This window comes from Erpetoichthys calabaricus, chromosome 7, assembly GCF_900747795.2.
Source record: "Erpetoichthys calabaricus chromosome 7, fErpCal1.3, whole genome shotgun sequence".
NCBI classification, from domain to species: Eukaryota; Metazoa; Chordata; class Cladistia; order Polypteriformes; family Polypteridae; genus Erpetoichthys; species Erpetoichthys calabaricus.
In genome coordinates, this window is record NC_041400.2 from 72996017 (window position 1) to 73015217 (window position 19201).

Here is a 19201-nt window from a genome sequence, read left to right on the forward strand (position 1 = left end):
TTTTTATATAATAGAGAGATATCCAGGTATACTTCCAGGTTCATCCGTAATAAGAAAGCAGGTCATTTTACTTTACTTTCATTTTACTTTACTTTTCATGTTATGTAAAAGTTATATTGTTTAGCAATATAAATATAGACATGCATAATGTAATTAAAATTACAGTATTAAAATGAGAGAAAAAATTAGTCTAATCAGAGGGTATGCAACTACTGAAAAAGAAACTCCAATATTTCTCCTTGGTAGAATCTGGCTACTGCTAAAGGTGCACTGCATGTTAACCAGTTGTCATGCACGGGGTATGAGGCATTTTTCAAGACAGGAAGTGGCACAGCCCATCCAATACACTTAAAATTAAACAGGCCCTGACACAGACTGGCAACCCTTCCAGGTTCGGCTTCTTCCTTCTATCTTATGCTGCTGGGAAAGGCTCCAATACTGAACTTAATCAAGTCCAAGAATGTTCTGTTATTACATTGAAATGTAATCTGTGAACTGAGACCACATTTACATATAGCATGGTGTCATTGAAAATTTTATCTTTAGAATAGAGCCTTGGCTTTCACACCTATGGCCCAGCCATAGACAGAAGATCTTCCTAAATCCGGGCACTTTACTTCAATTATATCTGTGGAGGTGGTGCAACATTGTAAATGACTCACCTGCTGAACATTTTTACTCAATAGGTTTATATAGTATGCTCAGTATATAAACACAGAGTTCAGTTTGTTCTATTACAAACTGAAACCAATGACTTTGTGCTGATCATCTCAGCCATGGAGTGGGAGAATGAGCAACATAAGCTGCTCCGCTAAAAGAACTGCTGTAAACTGGGAACGGATGGTAGGGTTTCTGTATGAAGACATCGGCACTCTCTGGGAATGGTATAACATTTAATTATTTATACCATTGTTTTTGTTTATTTTAGAGTTGTAAATACAAATTGTATAGATTTTTCTTAAAGTCAGTCTGGTTTAAACTCTGTGGCTTCCCTTCAAATGTCATACTACAAATACAGTAAAGATGCATAGCAACTGACTTCTTCACCACAGACAGAATACCTGAAGACACTGTTTCTGATGGGAGTAAACCACGGGCACTGCACCACTAGCCCAAGAATCTATGCGACATGGCTTTGGCTCTTCATCTTCCTGCCAGGTAGGGTTGTCCACCACCTCCTCTCCTTTATCCGGCTCCATGAAGCACCACTGGACAACTTGAAGCATTGTTCCATATACTTTGGACACTGTGTAGGGTATTAGCTGCAGAGAAGAGGGCAGAGTGTTAAATGATGTAATAGTTACCTTAGTTAATGAATCATTTCAATTGGAAATGATTATGGAAAACCAAAAAGCTTATCTTTTAAAATTGTTTACTCGTTATGGAGATGGAGTTTATGAATACCTTGCTCTAACTTAAAAGGCAGGCTTTATTTTTCAAACTGATGGATTTAAAAAAAACAATGTAAGTTTTCCAAGTACACCAATCATATGATGACACAGCCATTTTATTTTTTTCATTTTATTGATTTATTGTTGTACAGGTTTCAATACATTACAGATGAATATAATATATAGTATTATGTACACTCAGACGTGAGCACATCTCTTCCCAGTGAATAGAGGAAGAAGTACATTTAATAAGTAGTAGTCACTGAGAGATACTGAAATATTTGAAAGATTAGCAATGGTTCAGCTTGTTAAAGTATTTGGAGTAAAATGAATACATGTCAGATTCTACAATAATTTTCAATTGCTCCTTGTAAAGTGAATTCATTTTTACCAATTTAAAGTAAATATGACATCCTCTGTCCTAACTCACCTACTACAGGATGAGCCACAGTGAAGTACCACATTTCTCAAGGTCATTTTGTGAGATAGAGGCAGTCAAGTGGTGTGGGTGGGGGTCTATTGATAGGCGATCCCTTGTAGTTTTCAGTCGGCAACATGCCTTGGTCCAAGGTGCACCATGCTTTTGCTGTCAAAGCGTTCTTCAAAAACAAACAATCGATCATCACTACGCAACGCTCCTTCCGAACGCACTTCAGTATTCCTCCTAACAGTGACGTCCCAAATCAGAAAACAATTCTTCAGTGGGTGGCTAAATTTAGACAGATGGGTACAACATTGAACAGTAAATCTCCAGGCCGTCCTCAAACTGTATGAATGCCTGAAAATATCCAAGCTGTAAGGGCATCAATTTTGCAATCTCCTAGACGTTCAGCATGCAAACATGCTTCTACCTTAGGAATTTCCAACACATATTTGAGGAGAATTTTGCATAAGGACTTTAATTTCCATACATACAAAATGATGGAAATGCAGGAACGCACTGAGAGAGACTGGGTTAGTCATAGAGTTGTGCGAGAACATTCTGCAAAGCGATCACTGAGATGCCATTGTCATGTGCAGCGACAAGGCACATTTCCATTAGAATAGTTGCGTAAATAAGCAAAACTTTCACTATTGGGCTGAAACCATCCCTTGAGAACTTCATCAGAGACCCCTGCACAGTGAGCGTGTTACAGTTTGGTGCGCCATTACAGAATTTGGCATTGTAGGGCCTTACTTTTTTTGAGAAGGGGAGCAACAGTCACTATCACTTCAAAATGTTACATTGAAATGCTAGAGAACTTTTTGCGGCCCCAAGTGGAAGAAATGGATGTGGTGGATGCCTGGTTTCAACAGCATGGGGCAACATCTCATATGGCGTGGAGATCCATGCAAGTTTTACAAAGCGTTTCCCGGGAAGATGATCTCCCTGCGTGGTCATGTCAGGTGGCCTTCACGTTCGCCTGATCTCTTTCCATGTGATTTCTTCTTAAGGGACTATCTCAAGTCAAACGTATACACACACCGACCTCAAAACCTTGAAGCCCTCAAAGATGCTATTCGCCATGAAATCACTGATATTCCCCTTGAAATGACCGAACGAGTCATGCGAGCATTCAGAAATCGTCTCGAAGAGTGTATCGCTAATGATGGCCACCACCTTGAAGGCATCATTTTTAAAACACTGTGAAAAAAATCTATTTTGTATACCCTTTCTTTTGTCGTAATGAAATGCACAGAAATACAATTTACACTGATAGTACATTGCATAAATTTCACTAAAAACTGGAAAAATGGAGGGATGTTTTAAAACTTTTGATCATTTTAGCAATGGCTTTCTTATAGCCTTTCGACCAATCATACCTACAGCTCTTAAGTCTTTTCTTGACAGTTAAAAGTGAGACTTGCTTATTTCGACTACTGTTAAGCTGTAAGCCTATACAATTACATGTAAATTCAATCAAATAAAATGAGAACAAAAGTAACTGTAAAAGAAAAGGTTCATCATTTCCTAAAACAATAGCAAAACCGAAAAAATTTTAACATCTGTGGCATTACCTTAAATTTTCTTTTTACTGCATGAATTGGCAACTGAAACCTTGGCAAGTGCTTAGCATTTCAATTGACATAATGGGCTGTTGAATGTAAAAATGTTTCAGAATAGCTTAACAATTTAAGAAAATGTGAAGTAAAATATGTGAACTAATTTGCATTTGACTGCTTCTTATGTGTACCTGGCATAAATGAATACAACCCTCCATGTCACAAGGCTCTTAGAAATATGTATTGTCACACACGTGCGCATGGGAGGCAGCTAAAGGGCTTGAGTAAGAGCAATTCCGAATCAGACCGGGATGTGGCTGAGTGCACTGATTCTTTTTTTCCCTTTCCTGCAGACCATTCACGGGAGATTCCACCTGGCCCTGTTCCGAGGCTATAGTGAAAGACCGTGCCGGAAGACCTTGTACTTCATCTATTCAGCTCTGACCACCTACACAACAGAGCTTTGTTCTCCCATGAAAATGTGTTCCACCTACATGGAAAATTCCATTTATTTCCACTATGTCTTTCAGTGTGTGTGTACACATGACTCATAATTGCACATGTCCATAGTCTTAATGACTCTGTCCCAAAAATATATTTCCTGTTCACTTCTTATGAGCATCAGAGGGTTACTTTAATATGCAAGTTTTAAAATATTTTTTAATTATATTACAATAATTATGATGCAGAAACATGAATATTCAATAAGTAGTCCCATGTTTCATATCAAATTTAACTTCAGCCCTATCCCCAACCCATCTGGAGAGGACTGAAATCAGATTATCAATTTGAAGTAGTCTCTCAGGGGTACTGAAGCATTTAAGAGGTCAACAGAGGCCTAGCATACTTATTTAAGGACAGTATTAATACATTTTAGCTAAATTCCAAAGTAGCTTTGCTCATTTCCACAGATGTAATATTGATTTTTTTTTCATTTTAAATATAATAGAGTATCCCTTTCCCTCTTTGTTGTAGTGGGAGGATTAAATTAATTGATGGCACAAGGACTCCACTGGAAAATCCCCATCATCTTTAAAGTCAATACTGCCAACAACTAGATCAGGGTTAAAAAGGAATGGGAACTTCTTCTGGGAACTGTTGCTTAAAGGGGACTTTTCTATACTATCTGTATGTTTCACAAGCAGTTGCAGCAGAGCAACAGGGAACTAAAGAAGAAGGCAGAGGGAGATATAAGCACAACAGTATCCTATGTGCTTTAAGTGTGGCAAACAGTCTGGATTTAACAAGTTTTACAATATATGTGGAAAGTAGAATCACTTCTGAAAGTGCCACAAACTGAAATCACCACTTCAAATAAAACAACCATAGCCCAGGACTCCAGTCAATGCTAGCACAGACAAAGGTAAGGGGTAAATGAAACTGAGCAGCAGATTTCTCCAATACAACAGAGACCCTTTTGTGCATCCCTTGATGCTTCATTAGAAAGAGGTGAAACATTTGAAATTCTTTTAGCAACTAACATCAGAAAGAATATTAGAGTTACAGCTAACACCAGGACCAGGCGTAATGTATTTGTCAAAACGTTTCATGCTCCAATTGGATTCAACTGTTGCAACTGACAGTTAACTTCATAAGTTATAGGGATCATATCATCAAAGCCATAGATATGGTCAACATGTTTTCCTGTGGAACATTACGATTTCATATGGTACATGGTGAAATGAAGCTACTATTGGATCTCCTAACAGTATTAGATTAACCCTGATGAGTGTTGGACATGAGGTTTATGCTGTTTAGCAAGAGCTCAATGATTCCAAAGACTTGTTTGACTGCAGCAAGGAAGAAAGCTAGTACACCACATGAACATGATAATTCTGTCTAACATACAATATGTGAAACAAGACAAGTACCATTTGCCATGAAGAAAAAAAATTATGGAAGAACTGAACTGAATGTCAATAGACCTTGGGTAATCATACCTACTAAAAACGATATATATCAAAAGATTCATGGAAGTATCAGAGACTGTGTTTTGATCTGGCCTCATAATCCAATGAAAACAATAAATAAAATTATTTTTGATTTGGCTAATTCCAATGTATTCAGCCCTTTAGATGTGAATTGTGAGTTCTGAACATCTCACTTGATAACCAATCATCAAAACCACTTTTTTTTTAAGTTGAAAGAAAGGCCTTTTTACATACTCCATACGATTTCTACAGGAAGTCAAATGCTCAAAAGATGCATAGGGCAACTTTTTGTAGTACAGACCTGTGAAATATTTTGTGAATATGTTGGTTTGGTTATGGACCACTGACAATCATGGTCTATGCCTGAGTCAGGTTACAGAAAGACTCAAGGCCATCATTCCTAAACTAAATCCTGAAGAACATTGCTTTAGAGTATCAGAGGTGCTCTATGTGGACCATTTACTCAGAGACCAAAGCAGGTCCTTGAATGCCCATCCTAATAATCTTCATCCAGTTATCAAAAAGGGTATACAATAGTGCCTGACCACTGAACCAAAGAAGAACAATCAGTCCTAACAAAGAATTAAAGGTTAGGGAAGAGATTTGATCCATTACGATTAGATGATTAACCGGAAGTGAAATCTAAGAGTGGCTGGGTCATTATAGGGGTAGAGGCTTGTAAAAAATAGGTACTAATGTTTGAGGACCCCCTTAACAAATTCAAACAGTAGATATAAGTAAGTAAGAATTGTGGAGATGGAACAGGGACCTACTGGATGTTTGTGAAAATTGCTGCATATTTAAATAAATTATTCATATTGTTTTGGGTTGCTGGAAATTATCCATATATAAGGGCAGCACAAGGAGTATTAATTAATTTCATGACATTCTTCATTTTAAAATGAAGTAAATTATGGAAAAATTCACCAAAATGCTGATCTAATGTTGCTTCATTCAGAAATATTTAGGGAGATCCCTTGTTAGATTATCAATGAGTTGGATATGCTGCATCCAGGGAGAACGTGGTGCACAAAGGGTGTGAGCATTGAAGGATATTTTGTAAATCTGGACAGAAAAGGATGCTGAGATCAAATAAGCATTCATGTAAGGCTGCAGCCATACATGACCAGGAATTGTCCTGTTGTAAACCAGAACCAGACAGACTAGCTACAAAAGATCATACTAATGTTAAAAACCAGAACCAGACAGACTAGCTGCAAAACATCATACTAATGGTAAAATGTGTGTTAAAATTGCCAGTAACAAGCAGCATAAGTAATCAGCTATTGTAGGTGATGACACTTCCACTACACAGTTCAGTGTTTTGGTGAAACAGCATTGCCTGCATAGTTTCATTGTCTATGTTTTTTCCATCGACAAATGTGGAGGCCATTGCTACCAAGGGAGATATAAGAATCATTATTGATGGTGATGCAACTACCTTCCATTAAACTTCAGTTTGTTTGAATGTTTTATCAGCCAAAATACAGACTGAGATGGGTTAACAGTCAATACAAGATGATCCATCTCTCAGCATTATTTCGCCTTTGGTCTGAGTTACTCATTTATCCATGGAAATTTCTATATCTCTATGGACAGCTTCAACTCTGTCTAGCACACCATCCTCTGGACTCTTTAACTGAATGATTACAGTAGTCATGCCCTGCCTTTTATTACTCATGAGAAGAGAAAGCACAATTTGTTTGTCATAGTCCATTTACTTACCTTGTTTAGTCAACAGTTCTCGGGCTCTTCATTAAACACAAATGTTATACTTCTAGGATGCCAAATGTTTTCTATCATGTTTTGGGTTTCATCTTCAAAAACTAATTTTGAAATTTACGTAGAAAGTGTATTCCACATAATGTGACATTAGGGTCCTTAAAAATATAGAAGAGCACGACTACCTTTTCACTTCTGAAAAGTTTTCCTCACTATTTTTACAAAAATTTCCATGATATTTTAAAACATACATTTGTAGCAGTGCTACTAAATAAGAACTGCTTCTCCCAGCAATCCTTTTTGGGGCTGCTGGGGTCAAAGGTGGCCAAAGGTAGTTAAAAGAAGGGCAGAGGGCAAAAGGAGAAAAAAGTTTGTTTTGTTTGGTGCGTTGTGTGTCGTGTTTATCTGTCGTGCTGCCTGCTATTGTTGGAACTTTAATTAATCATTGTGTCCTGGACTGTATTCGTTTGTTGGAGTCTGGATCACTGTCTACCTGTGCACTGAGGAGTGCGTTGGATTCACTGGTTTTCCGGAAGAGTGGAGCGCTCCTGAATCATCCATCCGATTTCATCCTTTCAGTAACTACCGGTAGGACTGTGTTTTCTTTCATCCTTTCAACATACAGATCGCTGGACTTAACTTCGTCACTTCTCATTTCATCCGGTTTGTTTTCATGGACTTTGCTGCGTGGTGTTTGTGTGTGTCTATATGTTAAATGTAATATCGCCGAAGGGGTCAGGGGTGGTATTACTGTTTTCATTTAGTTAATTGTGTGTCATTATACTCTTAATTGTTTGCCTTTCCCAGTGTGCTTTATTAGTCTCTGTCGTGAGTGTGTGTTGGTCGATCCAAGGCTGGGGACGTTCCTGGAATCCCTTGTATTAAAATAAATAAATCACCGTCTGCCTGGACGGTGTGAATCTTAGTGGCCCCTGACCGCTACCCACTATTGGTTAAGTTTGATGAATGTCAATAAAATGGTATTTGGATAGAAAGATGCAGCTAAAAAAGGCCACACCTTGTCATACTTTATGGAAGGACTGTTCAGAAGTCAAGAAGCAATCATAAATTTCAATACAGAGGAGAAAGAAGAGGCAACATGATACCATCTCTTTTGCCATTCATTAGTCATATCAGGATACAAAGGAAACCATTTTAATAGAATCACAGAGGCACCTTTAGCCTGTAGCAATGAAGGCCTTTTGATTATGAGGTGAGATTTTAATTTGTGATCTTCCTTTGAAACTGGATAAGACTGGTACAGGACCACGCCAAGGGCCTTTGAAGAAGCTGACTACAATGTCAGTCCAAGTTTGGTTTCGTCAGCCTCCTTGCACTGCTCAGCTACACACCCTGTAGTTCTCCAAATATAAAAGTATGTTTGCTTTGGCTAAAAACTTTGATGTATGATAATTGATTGTCCTTAATTATATAGCGATTTCTACTAAATATGCTTTAATGTAACTGAGTTACTTGACCATCTGCTACTGGACTGAAAAGAACAACAGTACCCTTACTAATTGAGCCACTGTGTAACCCTTCACCATGTTACATAATCTGCTAGTGGTCACATTGCAGAAGGTGTACTTGTGTGAATGTTGCTTTATCAATGTAAAGCAGAATGTAGTAGTTATTTCGGCAAATAAACAGGAGATTGGCTGATTTTTTTTTTTTCCCCTAGGCTTATTTTTATTTTAAAAAGCAGGATATTAGATGGACATTTGCTGTTGACTTTCTTTTGCCGCTCATACCAGAAACTTGTTTCATGTCAGAAATTGTTAACTCTGACACAGGGTTTTGAACTGTCAGAACCTACCCTGACAATATAAGGGGCAAGATGGGGACCAGGTCTAGGCATGATGGGATACCAGTCAAATTCAAACACGCTGTTACACATTCAATACAGAATGGCCAGACAACTTAATTCATGTGATCTAGAGCACCTGGAGAAAAATCCACGTAGACATGGGGAGAACATGCAGACTCCACACAGATGGTTAATGACATCCATCTCACAAGTGGAAGAATAGCCATGCTTCTCAGCATTACGCTTCCTTCAGGAAATGCTGAGCTGCTGCAAAGCACAAAGTATGGTAGACAGCATGTTTCTTTGCTGGTGTGCAGATAAGAATGAGCTGAAATAATGTGAGGTGCATGCATAGAATACCAGCTTGTGACATACAGATCAAGAAAACCACAGAGTGGGAATCCCACCACCCTCAGCATTCATAATGCATCAGATGACTATTATATTCACTTCAATGAAATACTATGATAAGATCTAAATGTGGAAGGTTGCATAGGATTTGCAGTCTGCTCTGCAAATAGAACATTTTACCAGGTGGTCATGAGAAAAATACAAATACAGTACCACACTTCTTTCCAACTATTGTCAGGGTTTTTGAGGTTTTGAGTGGGGTTTTATTTCTTTTATCTTTTTAATATACTTGGTATTTTTTTTTTTTTTGTCCAAGACACCTTTAGTAAAATTATGTATGGCAGGTTCACCACTCCTTATGGGAGTGCTGAGCAGTGAGAGCTGAATTAGAAGCAGCTTGAGTGCAATGTGTAAGAGCTATGTGGAAAGAAAGAAAGAGAAGAATCTTTTTATCTTAAGTAAGGAGGAACATTGTCCTATTGTTTAAAATGAAGTGATGAATAGCAAAAGCTGAGTCCTGCTTTTAGAATACTTTAAAATAAATTTTCAGCAAGAACAGAGGGCCAAAATAATTAAAGGTACACTGCACATAAACATCAGCTGTGTCTTCAAACCAAGTGCCATAGACATTGTATATGGAGCAAGGTACTATAAAATGTAACTAAATGTGTCATATTGAGAGCCATCACAGCTCAACTTTGCAGTAATAATAATAAAAATAATAGCAACAATAAATATCATTTATGAAAATGATAGTCATAACAAAACGGCCTAAATACTTCATGGGATGTATTCCACAAAAAATGCTGGAAAAATTCCTTTGAGGTTCTGGTTTAGCCCTGCGGTGAGCTGGCACCCTGCCCAGAGTTTGTCTCCTGCCTTTCGCCCTGTGTTGGCTGGGATTGGCTCCAGCAGACCCCCGTGACCCTGTAGTTAGGAAATAGTGGGTTGGATAATGGATGGATGGATGGATGTATTCTGGTTTATGTTAACACAATTGCATCCTGCAATTTCTGTAGATTTGTCAGCTGCACATTCATACTATGAATTTCCAGTTCTACCACATCCTGGAGTTCTATCAGACTAGGAAGGGCCACTGAAGAACACTAAACTCTTTGTTATTTTAATGAAACCGGTTTGAGGTTGTTTTGCATTATCGTGGTTAACAGCAATACTTAAATAGGCCATGACATTCAAGAAATGATTGATTGGTGTTGGTATTAAGTGTGTCAAAGTATTCTCCACACCATTTAATTTACACCACTACCACCACCAGCCTGGACTATTAAGACAAGGCAGGTTGAGTATATTGATTCATGCTGTTAGCAAGTTCTTACTCTGCCAACTGTGTGCCCCAGCAAAAGATTCATCAGGCCAGACTACATTTTGCCAGTCTTCAACTGTCCTGTTTTGATGACTCTGTGCCCACTGCAGCCACAGCTTTCTTTTCTTGGGTGAGGGAACCTGACATGGTCTCCTGCTGTTGTGGGTCATCCATCTTACTATTCAATGTGTTGCACTTTCTAAAGTGCTTTTCTGCTCACCATAGTGTCCGCTTGAAACAGTCTGGCCATTCTCCTCTGACTTCTCCCATCCACAAGACGTTTCCAACTCCAGAATTGCCACTCACTGGAGGATATTGTTTATTGTACCATTCTGAATAAACTTTATAGACTGTGGCGGGTGAAAACCAGAGGAAATCAGGAGTTACAGAATTATTCAACCAGCCTGTCTGGCACCAGTTATCATATCACAGTTGAAATTACTGAGATCACATATTCTCCCCATTCTGGTGTTTGATGTGAATGTTAACTGAAGCTCCTGACTTGCATCTGCATGATTTTGTGTATTGCGCGGCTGCCGTATGATTAGCTGATTAAATAATTGCAGTGATCAGCAGGTATACATGTGTTCTAAATAATTTCTTCAGTGAGTATGTATAAATATTCATACCCGTGTTTGTTAATAAAAAGATAACAACAGATACTAGCAAGAAACTGTTGAAATAATAATACATTTTTACAAAATAATGACAAATTAAGTATACTGGATCACTGAAAAACTTCTAAAACTATTAGATATTTCTCATACAAATGTAGGAGAGAATCATTAATTTATTTCTTCTACAATAGCTACTGGTAATGTTGTGGTAGTGCTGTTGCCTCGCAGTTCGGAGACCTAGGTTCGCTTCCTGATTCCCTCCTGCGTGGAGTTTGCATGTTCTCCCCATGTCTGCGTGGGTTTACTCTGGGTGCTCCGGTTTCCTCCCACAGTCCAAAGACATGCAGGTTAGGTGCATTGGTGATCCTAAATTGTCCCTAGTGTGTGTGTGTGCCCTGCGGTGGGCTGGGATTGGCTCAAACAGACCCCCGTGACCCTGTGTTAGGATATAGAGGGTTGGATGATGGATGGATGGATGGATCGCTACTGCCAGGTAGCAACACAGAAGAAAATTTAATACCTTCAGCAAGCAGATTAAATTAATTTTACTTTTTTTTTCCAACCAAAGCCAAATGGCTGCCAAGCCTCTCCTTATAATTCTACATTTCCTTTACACAATGTCACTACCTCTAAAGTTTAGATAAATTATAATGACATTTACAAATATTTTATGATTAAATGTCATTTGAATATGATGTAATGAGTAATAATGAGTATAAGGTCTTTTCTCAATCTCTTATAAAAAATTAGGAAGTATATTTTTAGTTGAGGACAAAATATACATTTAGATATAAAACATTTGGGCTGTTGAGCTTTCATTAGGTGAGTCTTGGACTGGAGAATGGAGAGAAATTACAGAGTTAAGGAACAGTGCAGAGATTGAAGAGAATGAAGAAAGTGTGGAAATAGATCGTGATAGTAGGTGTAGCTGTGAAAAGTAGCCATTTCAAAAGACAGTGTGGGAATTGTAACGTTTAATACAATGCTATTTTTTTAGAAAAAGGAGTGCAGTTTTAAAATCATAGAAAACAGTGAAGAAAATGTTACCCACCCAAACAAACAAGGAACTGAAAAGATTATACAAATGTGTCTTGCCCCTGATCACACACCTTTGGTCCCATTTGCCATGTCATGAAAGAATTTTCACAAATATTGTGTACTAACCCTATGGCTATTAAGCCCATATTATTTATGTAAGGGATGTGAAAAACACTGTGCTATTATCATCTATTTGAATTACAGGAGCTGCCAGAAGCTTCTCACCAGACACTGTTTGACCTGGGCAGAAATTCAACCTTGCTTTGATTTTTGCTGATCTAAAAATTTTCTGCATCACGATTTTATGAAAATAGCATGTAACCTTTGATGTGCATTTTTCTAAATATCTAAATGTATTTACCTAGGTGTCTGAAGAGATATAAATCCATCCATTTAAGATTTGTTCAGTATGGCAACTTATAGGGACTTGAATCTCATAGAATGCTCCCAGTAGTACGGAATATTTAGCTTGACCTACACACATAGTCTCCATGACCAGAACATGACTGCATAGTCACTAACATACAATTTTATAGCATCTTATATACAGCATATATATACATACTGTATAGTATATATGTAACTAAGCCATTGAAACTATTTATTTTTGATGCACAATACACAAAGGGATTGCCTAAATTTTGTGTGAGACTACTGTGTAACATGGCTGGTTCAGCAAACACAATGTAGCATCTCCGTATTTGTCAATGTGTGCTATATCAACTAAGAATCAGCTATCAAGTTAATACATTACAGTGTTGTGAAATGAATAGGCCTACATTGTTGTAAGATGTGGAAAATAAAGTCTTAACATTTACTCAAAATGAAAAACATTACCTAAATGAAAAAATATAGTTATAATCACATTTTAAAATACTGATTACACTCAAAATTATTCTAGTAATTGGATTTCTATTTTCATTCCAAAGCCATTGTATAGACTTGTCATCAAATCTAGATACTGTATAGTTAACATTAAAAAAGTAAGAAAACAATATTTAATTATTAAATGACTTCTTCTTGCACCCTACAGCCATCCATTACCTCCGTAGTTCACTGCACACTTTTCTGTTGAATGAGAGTTTTGAAAGCCACAGTCAAGAATTAGAGCAGTAATCATACTTCTTGTAGCTCACAATGCTTACCTCTTTCTTTACATAAAGATGTAGGCTCTCCTCCATCACCCGGCTCACCAGCTCTTCTATAACTGCATATACCACTTCTTCTCCCTCTTCTTTGGCTACCATGGTGGCCCAGTCAAGTTCTGTCAAGCGTCCAGGGACAATATCAGGTGGTGGGGCGGCAATGGCCGCTGCATGAGGGGTAGGAGATGACGGAGTACGCGACTTTTCTGGCCGGTTCTTAGAATGTGCAGAACGGGACATGATGCCTGGGAGTGTGACACTTCGAAAAATAAAAATGAATGCTATATGTTTATATTTCCCTACTGCTCGATGTTGAAATAAGAGTGGTATTATAATGAAGAAAAAATTTTGTATATGTGTCATCCTAATGTATGCACATGTCACAACACAGGTGAGAAGCACACTGGGACTGTGGAATGCCTGACTCAAACAGAAGCCTTTACTGTATAGGATTAAACCAAAATAGAAAGGTGGAGGGGTGCGTGGAGGAAAAGCATGTATTGATAAATGTTACGTTTAAGCATTTCCTCAATGAAACAGTGCAAATAAAAAATCAAGATCAAGGATGGTTCAATACATGAAATATATTCCTGTAAACTATAGATCTTAAAAGATCTTTATGGATGGTGTACAGCAGGGTTAGCTTCCAAGAAGGTCAAGGTTATTTTTACCTTCTATCTAAGTAGACATAAAGAATGCAACCAGGAAAGCGTTAACATCTGCCCTACATTTGAACTGTGTAACTTCAGGCAAGCATTGATCGCTTCAAAAAGAATGGACATTTCTGGAATATTGAGTGAGTGGCCACCAATGTTGCCTTCATAAAGTTTAAGTCTTTTGCCTGTATTCCCTGCAAGAAATAGTTCCTCTAAAGAAGCACTTTCTGCCAAATGCTAAATGACGACCAGCCATACTTCTTTTTCTTGATATCATTATTATTTTCATCAAACCTGATCCCATTTATCTCCTGAGTTACATCAAGGTATACAGGGGATGCATTCGAACAACCAATCACTGAATGCATTCTTGCTTTGTACCACATGAAATCTATATTTACAGTATTTGAGTACTAAAAGGATGGCATGACAAAGAAAAAAAAGAGGTGTTTTGACGAATTCATAACATTTCTTGGGATAAAATATATATATACAGAAATGTACAGAAATTGGAATATTATAGAAATACATACATACAATTGTTTTGACAAATTCATAAAATATTTATTGGGATACAAAATATATATGGGTTTCCCCCTACCCATTCTAGTGTTGGGCTCCATGGGAGAGGTTTCACTGCCGTTCATTTAGTACACAAGTACCATATTTACTTTCTGACATCTGCATCTCTGAGGTTTTCATGATTGGGTCCCCTTCTTCAAATATGTAAAAGCTGAAGAGCAATCATGTCATCAGAATCCAAGCTTATGTTAATAATCATTAAAAATAGTTTCTTTATACAACACTAACTTAACTGCCTCCTGGAATTACATACATACTTGCAAAATCTGGTAAATTTTCATCCATCCATTTCCTGACCTAATTTTTTCCCATTACAGAGCCTTGGAGAGACATGACCAGGTTACAAAACGGGATGTGATGGTATTAGTATGGTGGGGGTATTCAACAAGCTTCATTTCTCAGTTGGATAAAATTCAGTAAAAACAATCCTAGTGTTAGTTAGCTTTCAAACAAGTAAGACCTAGTGTTAAGTTTAGTTTTGGTTTATTGGACTCCTTTCTGCCTTTGACTGTGCTTCTTGTGTTGCCTTTGTGTTTTGTTTGCATGATCGTTTTTTGACTCTTTTGTTACTGACCTGTTTACTCCCTTTTAAATGTTTTTAGGCTGATGTTATTTTCCCCTCTCATAATAATCCTTGGGCATTGAGTCTTATTGCTATATTTATAATAAAGGGAGAGTCTTTTTGAACAAATAAACACATTTTTAGAGATTTACAAGTGCTAAAAGATGGTTATGTGTATAGTTATTTACTGCCTGTCACACAGGATACCACTGAATTAAGCAATTTAATTTAACAACTGTCTAAATGCATGTTTTGAAGTTCTGCATTTTTAATTCTGAGAGTGCAGGTTTTACATTAACAAACTGTCATAAAAGGCCCGTGTACTTTTTGGTATTTGAAATTTTATTTTAGAAGCAAAAACGAAAAAAACAAAAATGAAAGGAATTTTCAGTTTTTGATTTTTGATTAAAGAATAAAATGTGGAAAAATAAGGTATTTTTTTTAATTCTATTTTAACAAACAGCAGTCATAAACTTAAAATTACACATACTTTTCTGGATTTATTTTTGATTCAAATAATGAAAGTGGAGGTGGCATGGTGGCGCAGTGGTAGCGCTGCTGCCTCGCAGTTAGGAGACCCCGGGTTTGCTTCCCGGGTCCTCCCTGCCGTGGAGTTTGCATGTTCTCCCCGTGTCTGCGTGGGTTTCCTCCGGGCACTCCGGTTTCCTCCCACAGTCCAAAGACATGCAGGTTAGGTGGATTGGCGATTCTAAATTGGCCCTAGTGTGTGCTTGTGTGTGTGTGTGTGTGTGTCCCCTGCGGTAGGTTGGCACCCTGCCTAGGATTGGTTCCTGCCCTGTGTTGGCTGGGATTGGCTCCAGCAGACCCCTGTGACCCTGTGTTCGGATTCAGTGGGTTGGAAAATGGATGGATGGATAATGAAAGTGTAATAGCTCAAAAACAACAAAACACGCATTTTTGTTGTCTGAAACCGGAAGTACTTCTTCTGCACGATTTTTGGCGACACGTGCGAACAGTCCTCCTCACAACACATCAATCGATGGCCTTAAAGTTACACTGGCATCAGCAGAGGATGGACCATTACGTTGTTTTTTGGTGTTAAAAAAATCACAAGAATAAATGACAGCTAGTAGGATAAAAACAGATTTTATCATAAGCTGGAGAAGTGTCAACTAATTCAAACTCTGTATTCAGTAAAACAGAATTACCATTACAGGTGTTATATCACAAATATGACTTAAGCAGCTTTTGAATACAGTCTGGCAGAAGATTACTGAATAATATACTTGGTGTCTTGCTTCATGATAAGGTGTATCACCTCTCTTAAAATTGACCCAATTCGGCCCTCTGCAGCATGTATCCCTTTCGTGGACAGATAACCCTTCATCATTTTGCGGCCATATGTTGGGTCCACCTGTTTACATTTGTTATTCTAGCATGGACTTTATTTTAAAGTAGCTTATTCTAAAACCAAATGTGTAACGATAAAACATTATTCTGCAGATTAACTGTACTAATATCAGTGACAGATATCTTTTCAATAACCTACCACCTGCAAGACGCATGAACGCACGCACACACAGTCTCGAAATTACTCCCTACCCCCAGTTAAGACAAGCAGACAAACTCATAACGTGTAGGAAGAGAGTGCCTTACCTCATTTATAGCTTTTGTCACCTCTATCGCCAAATGTGTGTCAGACAGTCGACAGCCCAAGATTTGCTCAGCACAAAACTTTCTACAATTTCTTGCAGAAAACCCTCTCACTTCTCCGTGTTCATATGACAGGCGTTCAGATATAATTTTAGATGACAGGCATTGTTTTGCCATCTCTAAAATCACGTCTGAGTACTGTTCCAACGTCATGATGATGGTCCAGTCTACACACCAGTGACCAGTGTTTGCTGCAACTGGCGCATTACCTGACCAGGTTGTTGACCTACAAAAACTCCCGGTTCAGACAAAATAAATTAAGGGTGTTTTCTCGTTCTCGTTTCTACCATTTTTCTTTTCTGATGTGCAAAAGAACAAAAGGAAAAAAGTAATTATTTTGCGTTTTTTATTTTTCCCTTTTAAGTTGTAGAGAAAAGCCAAGCAAAACGACACCTTTTATTGGCTAACTAGAAAGATTACAATATGCAAGCTTTCGAGGCAACTCAGGCCCCTTCTCCAGGCAAGATGTAATCTTTTAAGTTGAAAATCAAAGAAGTGTCTCTTTTTTTCTTTTTTAAATATTTTCTGAAACAAAATTTCAAATACCAAAAAGTATACTGACCATAAAACTTCAAAATGTAATTTGCACATGCTTTATATTGCTATGAGTGAAGTTTCAACTAATGGAAAACAGTTTGTTATATTTTGGCTTATGTTTATATTTCTTTTCTTTGTCATTTTGTTTGTTTTTCAATTTGAATTATTCATTATTATTATTTCTGTTAATATTGTTCTCAATATGTTTAATATATTATTGTTTTTGTGCTTAAAAACATCTATGTGCTGTTTCTTTAAATGCTTTTTATGTTCTATGTATTTTGTGGTTTGACCCCATGACGGTGGCCCACCTGTTGTCATCGTTAAGGGACTGCTCTGAGCCCTATAAAGGCTCATTGGAAATGCATTGCCTCTGTAAGAAATCTGAAAAAGAACTTCCACTTGGAATAGGAGAAGCAAGAGGATTAATGAAATCCAGAATTAGAAATATTTGCAGAAGTACAACTACCCAAGGAAACTGCCTCCTGTTGTGATCGGGGAGCCTGTTGTCCTGCCAGGTTGTCTCCCCATCCTTCCATTATACTGTTCCACTCTGGCATTGGCATCTTCTGCCTGTCTTCTGGGTGAGATAAGACGATCTTTGCCATGTTTTTGTTGTATCATAGGACTGGCCTCACGTCTACTTAAGGAACCATGCTCTATTCTGGTTGGGATGCTAGCCCATGTGTGTTGCCCATAACAGGGGGTAACAAATTTCATATAATTTTCACACTCCAGCTGGTAGCACTAATGCACCTTAAGTTGGTCTGCCAACTGTCATAATAATAAAGAATAAGAAAAAGAACACTATGTACATACACCGCATGTACTTTGGTGAAAGCAGTTTGTTTTTTGTGAATACTGTGAATTGGCACAATTGTTGGTATTTTACTAGTTATTTATTTATTTACATTTATTTATATAAATATTTGATATTTATTTATATATTATCTCTCTATTATAATAAAAAAAATCTTAGGAGACAAGACTTTTTATTCTGCGATGAGACGTGATCTTTTGAGGAGAGGCACTTTAACGTCCCATGAGACGAGACTTTGTGCCAAGAGATTTAACCACACCTTGGGCTGGAAATAAAAGATAAAGAGTAGATGACAAAGTAGAATGTTGTAAAGAATTCCAAAACATTGGCGCGATACATTATCTCTAACTTGCTCTGCATGTGTAAGTACAAAAATTCGAAAGTCTCAAAAAAATAATAGTAAAGATTGCATTAGCACAAACAAACGGAAATTATTACTCGGTGAAATATTGGAACAGCAAAAACAGATCGAATATATTCGGATTTAAACTTTAAGTCGGAGACTTGTAGATCATCTAATTCGTGTTGCCATCAGGGAAAAGTAGTGCTTCTTCCCAATGAAGAGGCGTATCTGTGAGAATTAAAAGATTGGTTGTTTGGTGAAAGTGAAATCCCGTAAGAAAAAATTTCAAGCCCTGCGAGACAAAACTTTATGAAAAGAGACTTGGAAAAGTCCTGCCCACATCTAAAACATTTACATTCATACAACCATGCACACGGTTCAATCATTTCTCATTTGTGCTATTGTCAGACACAGTTTGTGTAGAGAGAAAGAAACGATATTCACTCACTGGCAGTTATATGTTGCGTTGTCACGATGTAATTCCAAACACGGAATCAAAATTCAATGCAATATTAAGGATTCAGTCACTGAAATGTGTTTTTGGGACTTTGATTGCTGAGGATTGACTTTTAGGCAACACCTTTTTTGTCTCTTTTTCATTTTCAAGAGATTTGTGCTTTTCTTTAACTTTAAAGGTTATTTTGTGTTTGTGGCCTAGCTGGGCCTTAAGCCTCCCATTTCTTGGGTCAGGCTTGCCTTGGGTGAGATCTGTTCTGGG

General features: G+C 37.6%; 1 protein-coding gene across 1 annotated transcript; it reads right to left on the reverse strand.

Moving 5' to 3' along the window:
• Positions 1-1037: 1037 nt before the first annotated feature.
• On the reverse strand, positions 1038-13549 carry LOC127528733 (uncharacterized protein C2orf81-like). Its single transcript, XM_051929447.1, has 2 exons — positions 13310-13549; positions 1038-1262 (listed from the first exon to the last, which is right to left on the reverse strand). Exons 1-2 carry the CDS (start codon positions 13547-13549, stop codon positions 1044-1046), a joined length of 459 nt encoding a protein of 152 aa, XP_051785407.1. The 3' UTR covers positions 1038-1043.
• Between the last annotated feature and the right edge of the window lie 5652 nt (positions 13550-19201).